Here is a 23529-nt window from a genome sequence, read left to right as displayed (position 1 = left end):
TTTGACTCTGTAGGACAAGTTGTGTATTTAGTGTTTGTATTTCATATTGCTGTAATTCAGTACAATTTCCCATTCTCAGTTCTTGAATTTAAGCTGTTTAGTAGCATATTAAAATTACGATTTCGGTATTTACATTTTACATACGTTTGTTCTCTCAGCATTAAATTAAGCATGTGGTTTAATATTTAGGTTGTTTACATTTGTCAAAATGTATAACTGATTTATTGAGGACTCTAATAGCATTTTTTATGAGTTAGGAAGTTTCTTCATTCATTCCTCTCCTTAGTTCATTGGCAAGCTGTTTTGCCATGGGTCATAAATGCTTCTTTAATTGTCTCCTTTTAGGTTCTTTGAAGACTTGAGCAAATGCCAAATTTTATGATTCATGTCAAATTACACACACCAATAAGCTGTGGCATGATCAAAGTCTTAAAACAGTTTTTATAGAAGAGAGAAAGACACGTAAAAGCCACTCATTTTTAGTGTAACAAATGTCACACTGGTAGTAACAGAAAAGGTTTGAAGGTGAGAGTTTCATTTGTGGCAGATTCCCAACCCATCCTATGTATCTTCAGTGTGGTGCAGAGTGGCCTGATCCATGTCAGGAGACAGTGGTTGTGTGTGAGGTTCTTTAAAGTCTCTGCCTATGTTTCACAGTGTCTCTGCTAGATCTGGAGTCATTAGCCAAGGACTTGACTGGACTGAATTCCTTGCTGTATAAAAGAATTCCTGTGTAATGGAAAGCCTCTGAATTTTGGACTGCGATTCATTCATCTGTCTCGGTGAAGGGACTGGCAACTTGCAGAGGTGTGGCAGGTGGGAGCAACAATTGCTTTGATTCTACTGCACAGTTGTATGTGCAGTGATGTTTTAGGTGAGTCCGTCAATGTTTTATTTAAACCTCCTGAATTTATCTAGGTCCTTATTTCTTGTTGATTGGCTTTTGCTTTGGATTCAGCTTCTCTAATTTTGACTTCCATCTAAAAGAGAAAGATGCCAATTTACTTATGGGACTGTTGGAAGATAACCATTCATGGGGGTGAGGCATTCAGATGAGAGGGTGGCAATAAAACCAACTAGATGGAAGTGGGGCTTTTGGGATCTATTTACAGACTGTGGAAGTCCTGTGGTGGACTCATCTTTTTGCTACTTAGAAAACCCTGCAATAAACAAAACGAAGAAACAAACAAAAACCCAACCCCACTCTAAAACTGTACAGCTATTTCTCCTAGACTCTGTCTAAAATTTATTCATATTTGTAAATCTCAGCCCTGGACTACTGTGCAGTTTATCAGATTAATTAAGAAATATTAATAGACTGATGAATTGAAACTGTGGTGGCCACATTTATCTTCAATGGTATTCACTTTTTCCTGTCTTGAGAAATGTTGCATGTTCTTGCTTCTGGCTTTCAAGGTGTCATGTCTTTAGCTGCTGGAAATCTGTGCATCATTATTCTTCTGGAGCACTCATAGAAAGGTAACTGGCTTTTCATTTCATTATTTTTTCAGGAGATTTGCATTTGTGCCCCTTTTTCTTTTGCTTTTCTACCTCCTCTGTTTATTCACTACATCTCTCTGTTAGAGGTATAATAATCAGAGAGGTATTAGAAGTTAGGTCCTAAATCTAGGAGCCTGAATAGTATGACCCCTGGTATACAAATTGCCATTTGACACTTCAAATATTCATCTAATATTTAGATATTTCTTGCTGACAGTCACAATTTCCTCTGAACGATTTCCTTGAATTTTCAGATGTAATGTATTGCATCTGGGCTAGTAAAGATTTTTGTTGTTAAGCTTAACTATAAGACAGTCAGTGACTGTAGTAAGTTTTTGAAGACCATTATGATAGTAGTCAGTTTAGCAAAAGGCATCAAGTAGTTAAAGCAATTTCCTAATTGTATTAGTCTTCCCTCCCAAAAAGCTAGATTTGACTATTAAAGTTTAGATGTGGAAGGAAATTTAAAAAAAAAAAACCAAAACCAAACTCTAATATAATAGAGAGATAATTAATTCTCAAAGTTGAGAAGAAAGCTTTTTACAAAATATAATACTAGCATCTGATGTAGACGTATGAAATCTTGTTTATCGCTTTAGAAAACATTTTATTATAAATTGTTCTCATATTTAAGTAATTACTTCTGAATGATTCTTTCAGAAAAGAGTTTAAAATTTTACCTGAAAAATATTAACTGTGTGTACTTGTTAACAAAACATTGAAACTTTGAATATCAGGTAAAAATACCTCCTTAATACATATTTACTAAGCTTCTGATTCTATGCGACCAAATAATTGTTTTCAGGGTTTAATTCAGATGTAAAACCATGGAATTATGAATAGCAACAGATGATTTAAAGTGACATCAGTCAACTTGATTTTTATAACTATCTCAAAATGTTAGTTAACTTTTTAAAAAAGCATTACATTTCTTAAAAAAAGTACCCTATAGGTAAGTCAAGACTTCTTCAAAAGTTTTTGAAGATACATACTAAAGAATTTTTAGATGTCCTGGTGTTATACAGAAATTAGTAATTCCTCACTCGAACAGTAAGAATGTAGATGTTACAGAGGGACTGTATAATTAGTGATAAAAATATATACAGATTTTTTGTAAGTGCTTTTGTGTTTTCTATTTCATACAAGTTGATGGTACATCTTTTCATATATTTTTAAGATATAATGTAATTTTTACCACTGTGCTTCATTCTCAAGGTTTATTTTTTTTATTACTGGGAATACCTGACAATGTTTTCCATTGATCTGAAGTTGAATGAAAAATAACTATTAGTTCAGTCTTTGTTTTGGTGGCTTTACTGCATTAACCGCACATTTTTTGAGGTGACAGTTCACTATAGAGCTCTGTCATGTGCAGTTATTTCAGTGATTTTGTATTCATTTGAACTTGTGACCAAATCTGAAATTGAAAATTAATTATGTGACAAAAAGAAGCCCAAAATGCTTCTTGATAACATTTATTTTCTGTGTGAGAAAACATTACTTGATGGTAGCCTTTAATTTGAGCAAGAAAACTGAAAACTCTAAAATAAAATGTGCCTGGTTTGAGCTATTTGTTAGGGTAAACACAGAGAGCAGTCAAAGAAAGAAGTGTGTTGAACATTATCATTAATGAACTGTATTCTTTCCCCAAAATGTTTTGAAAATCTTTTAACAAGGTGCTCCACTACCTCAAAACCCAATCCCTTGTAGACATCCATATAATTTCTTTTGAGGATATATGTAATAGAAATATATCCAATAGATTTTTCTTTTGGGACAAGTGGCTTAGCATCTCTTTTTCATGATGGATGACTCTCCATTGAGCAATGGAGATCCACAAATCAAGCATTAGGGGCGACATAACTGATACATCATAAAAATACTAGTGTAAATTTTCTTACGGCCTTTCCAAATTGTATATCAGTTCTGATTTTCTAAAGATTACAGGATATCCTCACCTTTCTCTTAAGAATGCTAAATAATGCTGACTGCAGTCTTGTCTGTATTTCATGTGGGATACTTGTACTAGAAATTGTTCTAATTGAGTTCTTTGGTACCCTATTAGTTCCCAGACTTTAGGTGAATAAGAATAATAGATGAAAAAAGGTTAGAATGGAGAATTTTGAAGTAATAATCATAGAGGGAACACCATTTCTGAGCAACTGGAGATATGTTTATATTTGTAATTCAGTTGTGCTCTGAGAGAAGTGAAATTAAGTCCCTGAAATACAGGACAGGAGAGAGAAACAAATGGCAATAAAGAAGCTGAAATTGTTAAGGGCAATTAAAGGAATATCCAGAAATTGGATACTAGAAACGATAAGTGAAGGTAAATCTGAAAGGCATTTCCAATGAGAAACTATGTTATACAGTTAAAAAAAAAAAAAAAAAAAGAAAAAAAGAAAAAATTGTCATCAGATAATTAGTTTGACAGTGATGCCTTTCTTAAGTTCTTGTTGAAGTATATAGGCAATATTATTTAAACAGGCTAGTGCTTTTCTGTATCTGTATTTTAAAAATAAGGCCTTATTTTGAGACTTAAACCTCTCCAGGTTTAATTGGAGAATTCTATGTGTGTAAAATGCTTGACTGTGAAAAAGAATGAAATAAGTTTGTGGGTTATGAAATGACCTGTAGGTTATGAAAATGTGGTTGGAAAATGTATTGCATATTGGAAAAATTTACATGCAAACATTCATGCTAATTTTTTTTTTTTTTCAAATCTACTTTCTCTAATTTACACTGGTAATCAGTGTTTTTCAAAATTCCTCTTGAAGGAAAGGCTTAAACAGGAGAGTTAGTTTTTCTGAATTGTGTCCCATTTGGCTGTTGTTCATCTTATTTCTATAGAAGTTCAGGGTCCGCAAGAAATCTAAGCATGGGTTTTACAAACAAAAGCAAATTAAATCTGAACCATGAGAGTTTGGGGAAAATTTTAAATTGTCTTCTCCTGCTCTTTGGCCTCATCTTCTCTATTTTATTACTTATTCATTACTTTCTTTACTGTTTGACCCTGATGTCATATTTTATATGTGAAAACATTCATGTTCCCTCTTAAAGTGCTGCTGTTGGGTACAGCTGGGTTAAGGGGCCTGTGAAATCAGAGTATAAATTCCTCAGCATTTGAACCTTTGGAAAGTAAAATACTGTGACAAAGTACAGTGTCACTGCAGCCCGTTACCAAGGCTGTTAGCTTGTGGTGAGAGCAGTGTACCCCAAAATGTCAGGCAGCGGGGCTGTTGCCGCGAGGTAATTAGGAGCAATTAGCCGGGCTCCCTGCTGGGCACGTCGCTATTGCTTTTCTCCTCTTTGCCCTTCCCCCTGCTGCCAGTGCAGGGCAACGAGTTGTGGCAGTGATGGTTCCCTGGGAGAGTGTGTGAGAGTGTGTGTGTGTGTGAGAGTGTGTGTGTGTGTGTGTGTGTGCCCGTGCGGGCGCCCCGGCCCCCTCCCCGCCCCGCCGCATTGTGGAGGGAGGGACCGCGGCCCGCTGCCGCCTCCGCCGCCGTGCGGGGCCGGGCGCTGTCCGTGGTGCTGAGCCCGGCGGGGACGGGCGCTGTCCGTGGTGCTGAGCCCCCGCAGGGCCGGGAGCTGTCCGAGGTGCTGAGCCGCGCCGCCCGGGCGGTACCATGGTGTTCGCTCCAGGTAAGGACAGCCGCTTCCCGGTCCCAACTGGGGAAGCCAGCGGGAAGGGCCCGGCCGTGCCGGAGAACTGATGCGGGGAGGGGGTGATGGGTGAGCCAGAGCTGCCAGCAGGCAGAGGCAGGTAGGTTCAAAGAAGGTGGCTTAGCTTAGGATGTGTTTGGCTGTGGAGCCGGAGGTTATGAGGGTCATCCCTGTGGTTCCCATCAGAGAGGGGAGCCTCCTATACAAGTGTGCAGAGGACTACTTGTCAGACTGCACAAAACGGTCAGGAAGGGGGACGTGGCCTTGGACTGACTGGAGAGTGAGTCCCCCTCAGCATCCACACTGGTGACTGCAGATGAGACAATCTGTGAAACTCATGGAGATATTTTACAAATTTCAATTCCTCCCTGTCCTCCCCAAAAATATTTGAATGGAGGAGAACAGAAAGTTTGTTCGGTCCAATTTTTACTGAAACAGAATTGATGATTTCAGAAGGAGTGCATGTCTAATGGGAGACCTCACTCTGTAAGGGTGCAGAATCTCTGCTGCACAGTATATATTAGCTAACACATAGAAGAAGGGAAACTACAGAGAATCTGCATTGGATTTCATACATTCTGCTTTGAAGTAGGCAGTTTGTTATTCAGAAAGGAATGAGAGGCCTGGTAGCTCCAGGATATAAATGTGTAGTGAAATGACTTGAAAATAACTTGTTTAAAGGTGTATAACTGTCAGTAAAATAGTGGGTCAATAGAAAAGGGAAGGTAAAAGCTGCAATTTGACAATGAATAACTATTAAAACCTTTTTTTTTGCAAAGCTAACTGAAGTTTTGTCTTCTTTGAAGTCCTATATCCAGTCTGTGGAGGGGAAAGAACCTTCATTAAAATAAATTATCTTGGGATTAACTTTGCTAGCTCGATAGAGTCTAAGTTTTTGGAAAAAATACTATATCTTTTCAACAATCTGAAGTTCATTTTGTCTCTTTAACTGCCCGGTTGCTGTCTAATTTGATTCGTTCACTTACATCGTGTTCTGAAACTGGGACCAAGTGATTTATATTAATAGAACCAGCCACTGCTTTTTGTAATACACCTTTCAGTATTAGTGGCTCTTTTCTGAACTCCTTTTATCTGTCAGACTGTCACCATTAACTGTACACGTTCTTGAAGTGCACTGTGGGACCAGAATACTGCAGGAAGAGATTACCTCTAAAATAATGAAAATGGGCTTCCCTCCCCCCCCAAAGACTGACAGAGAACAAACCCCCAATGTCATTAATAACTGCATGAATTATTATTTTCACAACTGTAATCCATAGACAGAAAAAAAATCTGTTGAAATTGGTTTTGTATAGTCATTCTTCTTCAGTTTGCTTTTACTCAAAGAAAAGCCCATGGTTTCCTTGCAAATGTTGCCATAAAATACATAGGGCAACTCGGTAGGAGTTTGTAAAAGAGATGATAAAGCAATCTCTGATTTTTTTTTTATTGCTTTTTTTTTCGCTGCAAATCAACCCTGACCTGGCATTATTTCTTCTCCAGATATTAAAAAAAAAGTAAAAATAATCAGAGCTTTATACATCCTTAGCATCTTCACAGTTCTTAAGGCCATGTAATGTAAGAATATTGTAAATTTACTTAGAAACTGAGTTTCATTTCTTGAGTCAACTTTCTGATTTTATCTCACTGTGATGAACGACCTCATTTTCTGTTCCATTTATTTGTTGAGATGCGAGAGGAGAGGAAGCAAAAGTCCATTTATTTGTTGGGGTGTGAGGGGAGAGGAAGCAGAAGATTTATCAAACTATAAATGTTTGGGGTCAGAATGATAAACATACTTCCAGAATGGAGGTGGAAAGAAGAAAACAAAACAACAACCAAGAGGAGACTTACCAGGTTTAAATAGACTTTTAAAAAGTTGGAGCCAACTGACTATTTACTTGAATAGATACTTTCCTGTTAATCTTCAACTCCTGAAATCTTATAGCTACTGTGTTGAAAAAAACCCACAATAAATCCCCCAAAATAAACGAATAAACAATCCCCCCCAAAGCCTGGATATTACTGAGCTAGATAGATCAAAATTGTTACAAAAAGGGCAGTATTCCATGTTCAAAATTGGACTTTCTGGGTCATTTGAGACAGTGTATTGCTATTTGCAGGTATGTAAAAACATATTCTTCATATGTGATCTTTCTTCATTCCCAGTTAGAATTAAGTCTGTTCCAGAAAAAGAAATTAAAAAAAATACATTTTTCCTTACTTGGTTTAATGTGAGCAGGGCTTCATTACAGTTTTCTTCTATTTGACTAATGTTATGCTGATGTATAGGAAATGCAGTCCAAATTCTTAGATGTTTGGGCATTCATTTTTTTCTAGAGGATTCACACGTTGTGCTGCCCTTACAATGGGGTATGATCCATGTGGTGGAAATGTGCACAAGCTACATATTGCGAGATTTAACTTCTTTACCTTTCCTAAATTGAACTGCCTTAGGCAGCCTGAGAAGTAGACAAAAATACGTTACTTGTCGTTGGATTTAAGGATGGAATTATGTATGGGACTGCAGTAGAGAAGCATGAAATTTCAAGGTTTTATGTTGGATCAAAAAGCAAAGACAAGTCATCACTGTTGAATCGGCAGGTTTTCTTAGGAGATAGATTTTGTTTAGAGGATAGTGTATTCCAGAATTTAAAAAAAAAATCGATGCCAAATTAGCCTATAAAATATTGATAACTCTAAATAATTCCAAAGATTAAATATCTGTCCTTGTGAGGTAGGAAATTAAGAGGTATTAAAACAGTTATTTGTTCTAAAGCATTAGCAAAAATTACAGAATGCAGCAAGCTTTCTTCTGATAGCACATAATTAGGTTACAAAGGTGTGATCTTCCAATATTGGCATTTATCAAATTTAACAATAATTTTAAATGTTAGTAATCAAACTAATTTGCAAACTTTAGTTACTCTTCCAAAAATTACCTTGGGCATATCCCATGCTTATTATCAACCTTAAGATGTCTTTTTTCAGTGCAAACATAAAAATAATACTCTTTACTTCCCATTTGCCTGAACATATCCCATGCTTATTATCAACCTTAAGATGTCTTTTTTCAGTGCAAACATAAAAATAATACTCTTTACTTCCCATTTGCCTGAACAAGCACAGTACAAAGGTGTTTTTCATGCTCCAGTGATTTTCTCTGATGCCATTTTGCACAAGTCGCTCAAACGGTTATGTCTTAGGCCTTTGCCCTTATGTGTGTGTACTGATATAGCACAGCCATGGCCTGCATTTTTAAAATTAACTTGGGAATAAAGTTAGAAACCTGTTAAGGACATCTGAGCTACCTAATGGGTTTTCTAAGCAGATCTCACCAGAGTATAATTTCAGTGATTATTTTAGTCTATTTTGAGAATTTTACTCTTATTCTGTAAAACCATAAATAAAATAACCAAATTATAAAATTTTATCATTGCAGACCATCACACTTTCATCTAGTACAAAGCTGTATTTGGTTGAATAGGTTTGGGGTTTTTTGGCTAAATAATGTATCCTGGAAAGGAGTCAGTTTTGATCTGAATACTTCAAGAAAGATTGGAACATTTACACTGACAGCTTTTTTCAGTTCAGAATACTCCCTTCTTTTAAGCTTGTACCTGGTTTGAATTGTGGGATTTCATCTTTTAGGTGAATCTTGTTATTTATCAGTGTAATTTGAAGAATTTCTTTTACCTGGCATTTTCTCAATAACTAGAAACTCATGTGCTTTGCTTATGATCCTGCAATCTAAAAAGAAGGAGAATGAGATAGAACTAATTTTTGTATCAATATTTTTATGTAAAAAAGAAAAAAGTGTGAACACTAAGTTTAAAGATAGACATTAGAGAAGTCAGAATATTCAATGCTCAGCGCCTTTTTCATGCAACAGCAACACCAGTAGCTTTTCAACTAGCTTTTCAGCAGCACAGCTGTTCTTAACACTTTTAAGCTAGGAGCAGTATAGCTGACTTGCATAATGACACAAGATCAGAAGCGTATCCTGTACCAAACATTTTAGGAATCTCATTAAACTGCAATTGAAGACGTCGCAGCTGCACACTGAAACAGATGTGCTTACTGGTCTCAATAGTCCTTATCTCCTCTGATGGAAAAGCTGGGATAGCAGCAACCTGTTGTACTGTGGAAAGTGAAGACATGAAATTTCTTGATAGACTTTTTCTTTTTTTGATTATAGAATTGCAGGTACTATGGAGATCCCCATCCAAAATGCCCAGATCAAGACGGTATGGAGGGACATGTTAATGAATGCAAAAATTGCTACCAATAACGAGTTTTTTTGAAGGTAACCTGTTATGGGATATCTCCGGTGTTTGTGCGGAGTGTGGTATTATGTCCATTAATGAAGTGTCTTTTATCCATGAGAACAAGGCAGGATGCACTCCTTGTCCCCATTAACTGCTTTGCTATGTTCTGGTACTGCTCTGATTTCTGTAGCCCCCACAAAAAAAATCCCTAAGACAGAAGAGTATTTGTATGTGGGATTCTTACTCATTAGCTTACTGCTGACAAAATTCATGTGATGGACATGAATCAGAAGCTACAGACAAGACTATTTGCAGGGGCTCAGGCAGTCTCATATGTTTTTCTTGTCCAGAATTTGTGATGGCTGGTAGTGAGTGTAGGACCAGTTGCTGACCGAAAGTATCTAAATGCATTTACAGCTAAGAGTTCTCAACAGTAGTTTGAAGTGTTTGCCACCTGGTAGGAAGAAATCATATAAGAGGAAATTTCTTATTCTTTTTTTCTGAGGAAAAATTGTTACTTATGCTGCCCTCTCCCCAATGACACATTGATCTTCCCCCTGCTGTGAAACTCCACTAGCAGATCTCATTAGTGAAGTGAAAGAAAGTTTGTTCATAGATATTCAGAAATGTGGTGAAATTATCAAGCTTAAAAAATAGTCAACAGTTCTAGGTGCAATCTTTCTTTAAAGTATGAATCAATATAGTCTTAAAAACTGACACAGAATGTACATTTTAAAATTATTTTTAACAGAACAGAAGGCTTAAACAACTGAGGCTGGCACCTTTCACTTCCATATCACTGAGTTGAATCCTATTCAGGTTAGCAGTGAGAAGAATTCTGGTTTCACAGTGGCAGTGTAGTGGCCTATATTGAAGGAGTTGTTCATAGCTGGGGGATGGTGGTAATAAGTGATACAGTCATTATTAACATCCTTATTGGCACTGTTTACTGAGCAGGAAAGTCAAACAGTCAATGTAGAAAAGGAACGAGTTACACTGACCTCTAAAGTTTATCCCTCCAAGTCATTATTCTTCTAGATGAATTGTTCTCTTGTACTTGTAATAGACATAAATAATAAGATTCCAGTCTTATAAGCTTTATCATGATAATGGAAATAAATGCACTTACTGTAAAATACAGTGAAAGGTAGATTTATTCCTATACCTTCAATCTTTTCTATTAAATGTTTTATTAAGGACGTAATCCATTCTATTAAGTTTACAAATACTAGGTTAAGCAAAAATTATTTGCAAGTAATGTATTTATAATTTCTTTATAGGCTTTCTGAAATTTTCTGACTACTAGTTACCCATTTGTATTGTGTTCTTTACATAATAACTTGAAAGGTCCTACTGAATTTCAGTGAATGTCAATTGGAGAAGAGTCTTTCCTGATGTCAGCAGCAATTAAAGGCTGACCTAAAGAGTCATAAAATGTTTCAGGTTCCTTTAGAATGCCTTGCCAGGGAAGTCGGGGCAGGTGAGCTCTGTGCTGCTGTTGTCTGCTCCTGTAAATGCCTGTAGTAGTGTTATCAGAAGATACTGTCTTCCTTCTTCAAGAGAATTTGAAATTTTCTGCCTGAAGAAGTAAATTGAGCCATGTACTACTCAGCTGTTTCTCTAATGGTAAGGCAAATATAATCTCCTGTGAATTACTTGCATTTGCTTCACTTTGTAGTATGCATATTTGATACAATGACACTGTATTTTCAGTCTTTGGGCAATGAATCTATTCCCAGTTTATCAGTATGGAGGGGTTGCATGTCCATTACTACTTCTATTAAATACTCACAGATTGACATTGCATTTTATCTTGAGGTAATAGTTCCTTAATAGAGCAGGAAATATTTCTCTGGGAAGACAGAGAATTAGTTGCAATGGTGGAAAAGAGCCTGTTGTAAGGACAGATTCTGTCAAGATTACAGTTATGAAAGAAAAAAATAAGAGGTTTTACTCTTTCAAGGTGCCTTTTAGGTTTATAGAATCTTTGATTCACTTTCTCTTGTGAGTTTGTGTATATGCATACATATATATGTATATATATATGTATATATATATAAATATATAAAATCTCAGCCTCAATTACTAATAGCCATGTTAACAGCTTTGATACTCCAGTCAAATTCCAAAATAAGCAGGAAAGTTGCAATTTTAGGGCTTTTTTCTAGGGTTTTTGTTGTGGATTGTAGGGGGGGGTTTGTTTGTTTGTTTGTTCTTTTTTTTTTTTTTTTTTTTTAAAGCTAAAGAAGAGCTCTGTATCAACTGAGGTTTAGCTAGACTATTTCTTATTCCGAGTAATCTGGTATAAACTGAAACACATCTAAAATGTAGCAGGTTGTTTTCACTGGTTTGCTGGCTTTTGACAGGTTACATAAACTCTTCACAATTTTCTTCTTTAAAAAAGTCAGGTTCAGATATAGCAAATTTTAATTAACCTGTACATACATCTTTAAGACCAAAACCCACAAAAGATTGCAGAAATATGAATACAACAGCTAGCAAAATAAACCTTTAGTAGTGGAATACGCCTCCATTGAAAACTTCCCCTTTACTTATGCTATGCAGTGTTGGATACAAAAGTCTTCTAACACAAAAGCTAAGTATTTCAGTGGGGGTTTGTGGAAGTCCACCAATGAACTTTTCGGTACAGATTCAGAAGACCTACATAAATGTTATTTAGCTTTCCGTTCTTAATGTTTTCTTTCTTTGTGTAGGAATTTCTGAGCACCTGAACAGTAGAAAATAGAAGGCAGAGAGAGTTAGATCATGAGTGGTGTCCCTCAGGGCTCTGTCTTGGGATCGGTGCTCTTCAGTACCTTCATCAATGACACAGACAGCGGGATCGAGTGCACCCTCTGCAAGTTTACAGATGACATGAAGCTGAGCAGTGCAGTTGGTACAACAGAAGGATGGAATGCCATCCAGGGGGATCTGGGCAAACTTGAGAGGTAGACCCACAAGAACCTCATGAAATTCAGCAAGTCCAAGTGCAAGGTCCTGCACCTGCAGGTCAGGGCAATCCCAGACATGAGCATGGACTGGGAGAAGAGCTGGGAGAGCCTTGCCGAGAAGGACTTGGTGGTGCTGGGATGAAAGGCTGGACATGAGCCAGCAGTGTGTGACCAGCAGATCAAGGGAGGGGATTCTCCCTCTCTACTCTGCTCTGCTGAGAGCCCACCTGGAGTGCTGCATCCAGTGCGGGAGTCCTCTGCAAAAGAAGGGCATGCACCTGTTATAGCAGAGAAGGGCAGCAAAGATGATCAGAGGATTGAAATACTTTTCCTGGGAAGACAGGCTGATAGAGTTTGTGTTGTTCAGCCTGGAGAAGACTTTGTGGAGTTTTCCAGTCCATAAATGGAACTTATAAAAAAAGGGAGGGTGACTTTTTATGTGGACAGATAGTGATAAGACAAGGAGGAACAGTTTTAAACTGAAAGAGGGGAGACTTAGATTAGACATTACAAAGAAATTCTTCACTGTGAGGATGGAGAGACACTAGAAGAGGTTTTCCAGAGAAGTTGTGGATGCTCCTTGGCAGGGAGTTTGGATCCTTAAAGTCACTTCTGACCCAAACTACTCTACAATTCTGTTATAGGTCACCTGTTTCTGTGCCGTTGGACCTCTCCCTCCATGGAAGAATCACAGGTTTTGATATAGAGAGGTTTCTTATTTCAATATTTGAAATGGATTCCCTAAAGAAATAGGAAAATTGTACAGATGGAGAGAATATAAATTTTTCATAAACTTTGAATTAGCTGGTCCTAGATGTTCTTTAGGAAGTATCTTATTTTTGATACTCTGAACTGTAGCCTAGGAGCTAAAAGCTCTGATAAATTATTGTTAGTTTACAGTATTGGAATGAGAAATTTTCCTTCTGGGATCAAAGTCTAAGTATCACATTTATGTGTTTGGGTGTGGCAGAATTGTCTGTGACCAACTCTTTGAACTACATTCAGTCTCAAAGCTGAAAAGACACAGTCCTTAAGGAGTGAATTTATTGCTATGTGTGAAGAAAATATATGGATTGAAGTGTTTAATCTGGTTTTAGTTAATATTATTAATTTATGGCAAGAAACCTTACTAAAATATGTTGAAAAAATGCTTAGGAATAGATAATGTATCTATAGATCTCAAACTCTAAGAAAAAACAACTTTGGAAGCTTCATTTTGGCTGGCATATTTTAAATAGTATGAAATAAATTGCTGGAGTCTCCGAAAAAAAAAATTTCCATATAACAAACCAAAGAGGTTTCCTGATATTTTCTTCTTTTAAGAAACTGAAAAATTCAGTGGGGAAAATAATTACAGAAACTCAACTGAGATATAGGTAGTGGCTGGATAAAAAGATACAGTAAAGTATTACTCTGGAGATATTATTATGTCCTTTGCAACAGTTTATCTGTATTTCTGCTCTTATATTTTATTTTGAAGAAAAAAGTAGTCTGTGCTGGCCCCCTTCTTGGGGGAAGTTCTTCTTCCATACTTGTTTTGCAGCAGGAATTAGGGAGTGATGTTAGGGCAAAAAGTAAAACTGAACCTAACCATGAATTTTCTAGTGAAAGTGAGTGTTACATTCCCCTGCACAGAGTGATTAGGGTATTGGAAAAACTCAATGATCCTAAATTAAAACACTTTTAGCTGTTCTGATATGTTCAGTGTCCTCCCTTCTTCCTCAAGGAATTGCAGTAACTGAGTAATGCTTTCCAATACTTGACAGCTATTAGTCAGGACCTCACCAGGCTGCATTTCAGAGCATGAGAAATGGTACTGGACACAATTAACTCTAATGCAGTTAAGAATGCATTTATTATTTATTTTTTTAAAATATTAAATTTACAACTTCCTTGTAGTATCATTTCATGAGGTCTCTGAACTGGCATCATTACTAACATTGAGACAAATTGGGTCTCTAATCCTGTGAACTGCTCAATGGCTCTCATGCATAAAGTTGGTTTGTGCACATGTGTTGGAAAGCCTTCAGCCCTGGCTGATTGCCATGTTCATTCATTCTGGATATAATTAAACTGACTCATCAACATTTCCTGATTATGGATGCTGTGTAGCCTCATACTTTATATCTCTTCTTCAAATTAGGCATTTTGTACTGAAGTTCTAGCTCCAACCTCTAAAGCAAAACAAAGAAGGAGATTTTTTAACCATTTTAATTCACAGATTACAAAATATTCACCAGAAGAGGCTCACCTGGAACTTCTGTGCTGTGGTCAACAAGATGGAGATATGTTACTGCCTAATGCCACAGGGAAGTTAAAGAAATTAACTTGGTTTCTTGTAGAAGAATATCAATATTGATGCAAAGAATGTTAGTGTTAATTATTGCAACATACACATGTATATTATGTTATTACAAACTTGCCTGGTTCTGAAAGTTTTTAAATATGTAGAGCTTATAAAAACAGTTTAGGTAATAACATGCAACTTTTTTCCATAAATACAGCTCACATTCATCCACACTGGACCATTTGATGAATTCTAATCATCATGGTCTTGTTTACTTATACTGTCATTTCCTTTAAAAATTCATCAGTACTCTCAGTTGGATTATAAAAATTACAGTAGTAATTTTCAATAGAATTGAAATGGATTTTCCAGAGATCAGCATTTATGTTGAATTATTATTAATTTTTATTAATAATGGAAAAAAATTAATTCTAATGTTACAGAGCTGCGGAAAATAATATAATGGTTAAATATTGCAATCCAAAGCAATATATTGATAAAACTAATAGTCAATTTTCCGGTTAAAGGCTATACCTGCATAGTCTCATGTAAAAATGAAGAAAAAAATATTTACTTCTTGGCTCTTTCAGCTTCAAGATTCCTGGATAAATTAAAATTGTAGCTAACGGGGAAAACATTTTGGATATTTCTGAGTTCTAAACTGATCAGAAGTTTGCTTAGAGGAATGTGATTTTTATTCTTAGTTTTAGATGTGGTTAAGCTCAAAGCTGTTTACACAAACAAAAAATTCTCATTTCCAGAAGACTGACATTAGTGGTATTCATTTGCTGGAATTAAACTGCAGTGGTTATTCCTGTGAAGCAGAACATAAACTTCTGACCTCTGATGCATAGCCCTTGAGATTCAAGGGCTATGCCCCCTTCAAGGGCTATGGAACCTGTCACATGAGCTAAGCTGCTCTCTTCAAATGCAATGTTTATATTGTTCCTCAAGACAGAATGAAATGTAACCTTCAGGAAGACATGATGAGCTGCATAAATGTCACAAACTTTGAGGAAAGGTGAATTAAAATTAAAGGCATTATTTTTCTCCTTGGAAAATTAGTAACCTCATACAGGCGAAGAAGCAAAAGGGATAATTGAGGGACAGTAGAAGTTTCCTGAGACTGAATGTACATTCATGGTCATGCATGCTCATGCATAACTAATGTCTTCTCAGAAAGTATGGGATAAATTATTTCTATTCCATGTTCTCCAAGAGTGGAAAGTTTCTTTCTACCACAGCTCATTCACCATTTAGTTCCTGCTCTCTTTGCATGTCAGAAATGTTGCTTCTGTTTCCTTCTAGATCACCTATTGTGCACCCCACAGTTTATCGCCAGCATTACTGGATCTGGGATGAACTTGCATCTTTGCAAGGTCATGCCTGTGGTAGTTTAGTTTCATGATAATATTCCAAACAATCCTATGACAAGATACAGTAGAGAACTTAGATGCTGATTCAAACAAATTACCTGCTGTTGAGTGTTATTTAGTAGGAGTGTTTATAAGGCATAATAAATTTGTAGCAAGCTGAAAGGGAAAGGCCACAGGGGATATCAACAGAAAGTGTACTTTGATTGTGGGCTGGAAAGAAAATGACTTGGGATGCTTTGAAGAAAGTGAACTGTATAAATGAGAAAAGGCTCATGTGCAAACAGAGGGAAGTTCTGCCAAATGTTTTTTCTCTGTACCTATTTTTTTTCTGTGTATACCTTTCTTGGGTATTCCATAGTCTAGAAACATCACAGAGCATGTAAATTCTCCCACACTAGATGTTTTTGAACTTAAACTAATATTATTTCTATTAATTGAAATGAATACTTGAAATTTACTTCAAATACTTTTATTCTTTTTCCAAACTGCTAGCATGTTTTCCTTTTTGGGGAACATCCTCAAGCAAGCTAAGAGAATTTCAAGGCACTGATCTATGGGACTAGTTTTATCTGGAAGTGGAATATGTGACTGATTCCTGCAGCCAGTCCAAGATTTTGAGGGTTTTTGGATCCCTCAAACTAAAGTTTAGATTGCAGAACCAGACCAGAGTTTGAAAGTTAATTTTCATCTTCTTTGTTAGTTGGCATAAAATTTAACATGTTTTTATTACCTTATCTTTCACTTGGTAAAGATACTTTGTTAGGTGTTAATGATAAATTACTGCTTTGCATTTAACATCACTTAACCTGGATATTTCAGTTCTCTATTTACAGAATTGAGGTGCTGGGTTCCTGTATGTCAGGTGAGCATCTAAAGATAGACAGTAAGTAGAAAAGATTTTCTGACATCAATAGAAAAAAAAGTAGTCTTTACACAAGGATAACTAGTAGACAGAATGCTGCTTCTGATGTCCTTCAAATTTTCCCCAGCAGTTACTTCAAGTGACCTATTTGTCATAGAATTTTAACTTAACTAGTTATTCTTCAAATTTTAAAAAAAATAGATAAAAATTAATTGTATGTTATCACCCCAATAACTCTTATTTTGATTACCAAAACACCAAATACTTGGACAGCAGGAGTGACGTCTGTTTCACCTGATTGAAAAGACAGAGTTCTTAAAATGCCTGATTAATTCTATAGGCAGTCAAATTTCTGCTTTGATGTCCACAGCAGTCTGTATTTCAGCAAGGTGAAGGTAGATATGTTCCAGCTCAGCCTCTTTGGGATTCTTGCATGAATCATCTCTGCTTTCCTTAGTCAATTCCTTTCTTCTTCCTCAGAGTAGGTCCAGCATATCAATAAATAAATGAGCTTCTCAGAAACAGCTAGCTAAGTGATTTCCTTGAAATGAGTAATTGGAAGAAGAGAATGTAGTGGGAATGCTCTTCAAGACACGGCTGTTTACTCCTTCAGGAAGTGGAAAAATTGGGGTTTATGGCAGCCTAACCAGCTAGACTCACAGGAGTGAAGAAAATTCATGGTGGGAAGGGACCTCTGGAGGTCGTCTTGTCCAACTCTTGCTCAAGTAGGGTAATATAGAACTATTTTCCCAGCATCATGTCCAGATGGCCCCTGGCCACCCAGGGGTGGGAGATAATGAATTATTCCTTTCTCATTGAGTAAGCTTTGATTGTTTTGCAGCTCATTGTTTTGGGCTCGCAGAACAGTTTGGGTCAGAAAGAACCTTCAAAGATCATCTAGTCCAACCCTTCTGCCATGGGCGGGGACATCTTTTATTACATCAGGTTGCTCAAAGCCGTGTCCAACCGCATCTTGAATGTTTTCAGGGATGGGGCATCCACAACAGCTCTGGGAAGGCTGTTCCCAGTGTCTCATAATTCTTATCATAAAAAATTTCTTCTTTATGTTCCGTATAAATTTGCCTTCTTAGTTTAAAACCATTGCTCCTTGTCCTTTCAGACCTTTTACTTGCCCTGGTAAAAAATCTCCAGTTTTCTTGTAAGAAATTGTATTGAAAGGCCATAATAAGGTCTCTCCGGAGTCTTGTCTTCTCCACGCTGAGCAACCCCAGCTTTCACAGCTTGCCTTCATAGGAGAGTCATCTAAGCCCTCTGATCATCTTCATGACCCTCCTCTGGGCATGTTCCAACAGGTCCATGTCTTTACAGTGCTGAGGACCCCAGACCTTGACTACTCCAGAATCACATGGGAGCAGAGTAGAGGGGTAGAATCACCTCCCTTGCCCTGCTGACCACTCTTCCTTTATATAGACCATCATAGAACTGGCTTTCTGGGCTGCAAGCAGACATGGCCTTCTCATTTCCACTATTTTGTCTACGGCTATCTTGACGTCCTTCTTCAGAAAGCTGCTCATAATAAATTCACCACCGATTCATTGTCTGCATCGATATTGCACATTGCCTTGACCCAGGTGCAGGACCTCAAGCATATCACATCTTAATAGTGTATTCCTTAAGGAAACTAGTGATTCTCCATTTGTTTCTATCTTTATTCTGCTTCTATCTTTTTATCCTGAAAGAACATTGGGAATTTATCACGGTTCCAGATATGGACCTCTCATAATAGCAACTGACCTTTAATTAACTCTGATTTCTCTCAGGATGTAATTCTTAATACATGTCATTAAAAAAGACGGCAAAATACAAATACTATTTAATTAAATGCTTGAGCATATCAGTCATTTAAGAAAGAACTGAGATCAGTGTCTTCAAAACCTTTAAAATTAAATCTAGTGATGTAAATAAGCACCTAGGCTAAGAATTTCAATTGGCAACTGAGTTCCTAAATGCCAATAGGTGTAAATCACCTTAATTCAGAATATATATTTTTTAATCAAGATAATTTTGAATGTTATGGAACACTTTTTATTGTCTGAATTGTCATTTGTGTTAGGAATCAAAACACTTTTAAAGAGAAACCTCTTAACATAAACTATTCTTCTTCATTACCAAATGTCAGTAGTCACACTACATTACTTTTTTGTTCTCCAGATTAAACTTTCTGGCAAAACAAGGAAGTTTCACATAAGAAATATGTATTTGTCAGGTTGCTATAGAAAGTGTTTTCTGTTTTACGTATAGCAATCTGAGCTTTTTTTTAATGTTGTGCAGATATCTTTGAAAACCTAGCTAAGGATTAATAAATTGCACCTAACAAAATTTTGTACGTTGAAGTCAGTTAGAATTTGATGGATGAGGGCTTTCAATCTGAAGTAATAGTAAACAGAAATGTTAATGAAACAGATTTTTTTCTGTATGGTGGTGTAGTACATGTCAGGCTTGCAAATTGAAATCCAATTCCCTACCCAGAAACACAGCTCAAGTCAAAAAGGATGTGATTAACAGCTGGATGAGAAAACCCTCATTTCCTGTCTTACTGCAAAATGTATCTGTGCTTTTTTCAGCTGTGAAGTCGCAGCTGTCCCCAGAGCTGGGGTGTGGGTAACTCAGCTGTATGACTCAGTCTCCCCCTTCATTCAGTCCTGTAGCACTGAGCACACAGGGGCACTTTCTACCCTAATTTGTCTTCTGTATTGGCAGGTTTCTTACGTAATAAACTGTCCCCAGGCACTCTGTGGTTTGGTTGTTTTGTTGGGTATTTTTACTCTTCTCTTTTTCTGTCTTTCATGTTTTCACAGAGTAGTCCCAAGTTCTTAGTTCCTTTTCTTTCTTGTTTGGCTTTGGCAGGTGAGAAGCCAGGGACGGAGCAAGATGAAGTTAAGCTGCAGAACGCCAGCAAGCAGATTGTGCAGACTGCTATCCTCCGAGCAGTGCAGCAAGTTTCCCAGGAGAGCCAGCAAAAGGAGAAGCGAACAAACAGTACAAGCCTCCAGCTAGAAAGAGGAAAACTAACCAAGAAGCATGAAAAGAAGTAAGGGAGCAGATTGGGTTTTTTCAGTCCTCCAGTCTGCAGAGTTTTCAGCCTTCTCTTTAGTATCAGCTGTATTGCCAGTGCAATGCTACTGTTGTAAAGCAAACCAAAGTATTATCACACCTAGACATAGGGTAAAACTGCAATAGTCCTCAGCTGAGAAATATTAAGTGCATTAGACGAATAACTCCATACTTATGCAGTGCCTCTTAACAGAAACAATAACCATAGTTATAAAAGTAGTTTCAAGCACAAACTCTTATGATATGAACTTATTCTCAAAAGCTTGTTGTCAGAGCACTTTCATGTTAAGTTCTGCGTGCAACATTTATGTCAGTTCAGCTGGATGGACTCTTCTTTGAGCGAATGGGTTCACTGAAGTTGTCTTTACCGAAGAAATAGTTTACTGTCAAGTATAGCAGAATGATTTCAGACTCCCTTGAAGCACGGGTTTGTACTTTGCTTTGATTAGACATGAGCTATGTGAAATGGAGTATAAAGTGGATTTGGCAAGTTCTGTGAGCCAATTTCTTTTTTTGTCTTAGAAAAAAAAAGAGCAATCCAGTAAGACTGCAGTAACTGTGATCTATTACTGTGATCATATACCTATGATCTGTCTTTTTTTAAGAAAGTTAAAATAAGTACTGAAGTTTTAGTCTACTTATTTGAAATACTTCTATACTTCTGCATAAAAATCACTTGTGCCTCAACTATTCCTTTTAATTTTCTTGATATTGAAAGAAGATAAACTGATGTAATGCTAAGGAGTTTGCCAATATATTCTTCAGTTTTGCAGCTTTTCTGGGGCTTGATTTACAAGACTGGAGTGTCTTAAAAAAGGGGTTGAATTTATTAATATCTTGAAGGATGAAAATATACTGTGTCTGAATTCTGTCATGGTAGATATTTCTCACCTGCTGTGCGTAAAGTGACTTTATATATTTGCAATTGTAACATAGATTCACCTTAAATAGCATTGCATTAAGCTGGTAATACAGAGCTTACCCTTTAAGTGCTCTATATAGCTGAAGAAATCCATGATGTTTCAGAAAATACAAATTAAATAAATGTTCCCTTCACTTTTATGCTCCCTTTCTGTAATGATGATTGCGCTATTATATGTCTGAAATTAATAACTGTATATTTAATTCTAGAAATGGCTTGTAGCTCTGCTTCAACTGAATTCCTGTAGTAATGCACCTAGAAATACAGAGAAGCAGATGTTCTGCAAAACTGTGAACTATTTTTCTACTCAGCTAGGTGGTTCTCAAAGTGGTTGTGGGTTAAGCAATTGGCTATTACTTACTGTGTCCTGTTGCTTGTGTTTAAAAAATTTTGGATTCATCATGGCCAGAGGCTTAGCCATTAATAGCCACATACTGTAATATTAAGTTTTTAAATTTGCTTGGTTTCTTTCCTTTTTTTTTTTTAACTTAACAGCACTGACTCATACAAGATAATAATTTAGCTCAATCTTCTTTCACTTAAAAGTTAAAAGAAGAATTCAATATGATTAAAGTTGTTTCAAATCATCTAATAATGAAAACTGACTTGGATTCCAAGTACACAGATGGTTCAGTTCTGTAGACACTGCGTGAATGTTTTTAGCCAAGCAAACTGAAAGGTAAAGTGATTGGGTCTTGAGGCATGTGTGGTTTTGTTTTAATAGTAATTGTTTTGCCATTAGCTTTTTCGTCAGTTCACCTTTGGTTGGGAGGTAACTCTTTTCTAAGCACTCTTTGCATCTTTGCTTTCTGAGAGCCTAAGAAAACTGATCATGAGTAAAGGTTCAATTCCGAGTCTGACGAGCAGGCAAGTCCAGTGAATGAGAGAAAGCAAACCTTTTGGAGAGACTCTGTGGTGCAAAACAGTGTTTGCCATGGACTCACCTACAATGCTGCAGGAAGGAGAGATATCGAACATATCAATTTCTTTGAAAATATTCTACTCCTTTAATGTTTTTTGTCACTATAAATTTGAAATGTGTCTGTTTTGTTGTGGTTTTTTTTTTTTTTTTTATTCCTGGTAATTATGTCAATAATCTTCATATAATTTTAAAACTTGTTTGTATGTCATGTTTTTTTTAATTAATCATTTTAGAGAAAGAATAATTTCAAAAGCCAGTGAGTCCAGGCTTTTGCCACTGCTTTATATGACCCTATTCCACTCCTGGTCCCACTCCTCCCACTATACTGTTAGACAATATCTCTTTACTGTCCTAGTCCTTTCAGACATACTATTACTCAACCATTTAACAGTCATGTCCACCACTGTCAGAATACCGATGCCATCAGAAGTCTAGTATCTTGGAAAACTAAAAATGGTAAGAAGCCTAGCAAAACCTTGAGGAAGTTTTCTATAGTCTCCTATTGAGGACAAAAAAATACTGCATCTTAAATAGTGTAGTTTTCCCTGAGAGCCAAATGATGTGTCTCCAATCTAGAGTATACATCCCTAAGTTAGAGCATGCATTTAGTATTTCCTATTGACAACAGATGTTCTGCACACCACTTACATCCAGGATATGCAACTGAGGTTTGTACTACATGAGAGAAAACTGCACAAAAGTAAACTTTACCCTTGGTTCATTATATGCTTACTACATGATGAAAGCGGGTATTTTTTGGTATTATCTTCACTGACAGATTGTATTTTCTGAAGAAAATACAGACTTTAGAAATTATTACAGATGTGATGTAGGTCTTCCTACAAATAAAAAAGAACGCCTAAAGAAACTCTTAGTACCTTACATGTCTCTGGTTTTTCCTGTCAGAAGAGGGGAAGCAGTTTTCAGATTCACTAGACAAGTCTCATGAAGCAAACTGTGCTCATGAGATTTGTAGTAATGAATGCATTATTCAGCACAGTAATTCATATCTTAGAAGTACAAGACAATCAAAATGGTATCTATAGGTATTTAAAACAAACTCACCACATTTTAGCACTTACAGTGGTAAGTAGAGGGTTGTGCAACTATGTGAAATTGTATTTATCACAACTCCAAAAGAACAGAACAGTCATGTGTCTGTGGCAATCCTGCACTACACTTGCTATGTTTTCAGTCAGTTTGATTATCCAAATTTTATTACCATACTTGTGCTATTCTTTGTAAGGGTAATCAAGCAGCAATGCTTAAACGGAAATTCGCGTGGTCACAGCAGAATGTTTTAAGAGATTACTAAATGCCACTGTACATTGGTGGTTTGGTTTTGGTTTTTGGTTCTGTGTGGTTACATTGGAAATTCCTTGCTCTAAAATAAATAAAACCAACAACTGTGACTTGGAAACAGCCATATTAATTTTATCATTTCAGAAAAATAAAAGCATTTTGTGATAATATTATATTTAAGAGTTGAAAATTCTTGAATATTTATTAAATAGCAAACAACCACCTAAAAATATTACGGTCTCTACTCATGTTGTGTCTGATTATTTTGTTTTTTGTTGACATTTTTTAAATGTTTCAGAATGTAGTATGTCTACAATGGTAAGTAAAATTGCTAGGTAACTATTCTCAATATTACTATCATGAAATACGCTGCAGTTTTTCTTTAAATGGGTGTTAATATC

The 23529-nt window shown here is 36.5% G+C and overlaps 1 protein-coding gene across 3 annotated transcripts; it reads left to right on the top strand.

The window, feature by feature from the left end:
• The first annotated feature begins 4644 nt into the window (after positions 1-4644).
• AKAIN1 (A-kinase anchor inhibitor 1) lies at positions 4645-23301 on the top strand. 3 transcript variants are annotated; one of them, XM_064656190.1, is made up of 3 exons: positions 4645-5142; positions 12146-12379; positions 19776-23301. In XM_064656190.1, exons 2-3 carry the CDS (start codon positions 12346-12348, stop codon positions 19961-19963), a joined length of 222 nt encoding a protein of 73 aa, XP_064512260.1. In that variant the 5' UTR covers positions 4645-5142; positions 12146-12345; the 3' UTR covers positions 19964-23301. The 3 variants fall into 3 exon arrangements, with proteins under 3 accessions (XP_064512260.1, XP_064512251.1, XP_064512267.1); XM_064656181.1 differs by lacking the exon at positions 12146-12379 and adding an exon at positions 9362-9469; XM_064656197.1 differs by lacking the exon at positions 12146-12379 and having other exon boundaries at positions 4665-5142.
• Positions 23302-23529: the final 228 nt, after the last annotated feature.

This window comes from Pseudopipra pipra, chromosome 1, assembly GCF_036250125.1.
Source record: "Pseudopipra pipra isolate bDixPip1 chromosome 1, bDixPip1.hap1, whole genome shotgun sequence".
In the NCBI taxonomy this organism is placed as follows: Eukaryota; Metazoa; Chordata; class Aves; order Passeriformes; family Pipridae; genus Pseudopipra; species Pseudopipra pipra.
Note: the sequence above shows the minus strand (reverse complement) of the source record. Positions and strands in the feature narration are given on the sequence as shown.

What these genes read in the sequence shown, in the direction of transcription:
- AKAIN1 (XM_064656181.1), top strand. Translation starts at nt 9,433, where the DNA reads ATGCAAAAATTGCTACCAATAACGAGTTTTTTTGAAG. An exon ending in AATAACGAGTTTTTTTGAAG is followed by an intron (nt 9,470 to 19,775) that starts GTAACCTGTTAT and finishes TGGCTTTGGCAG; the next exon opens with GTGAGAAGCCAGGGACGGAG.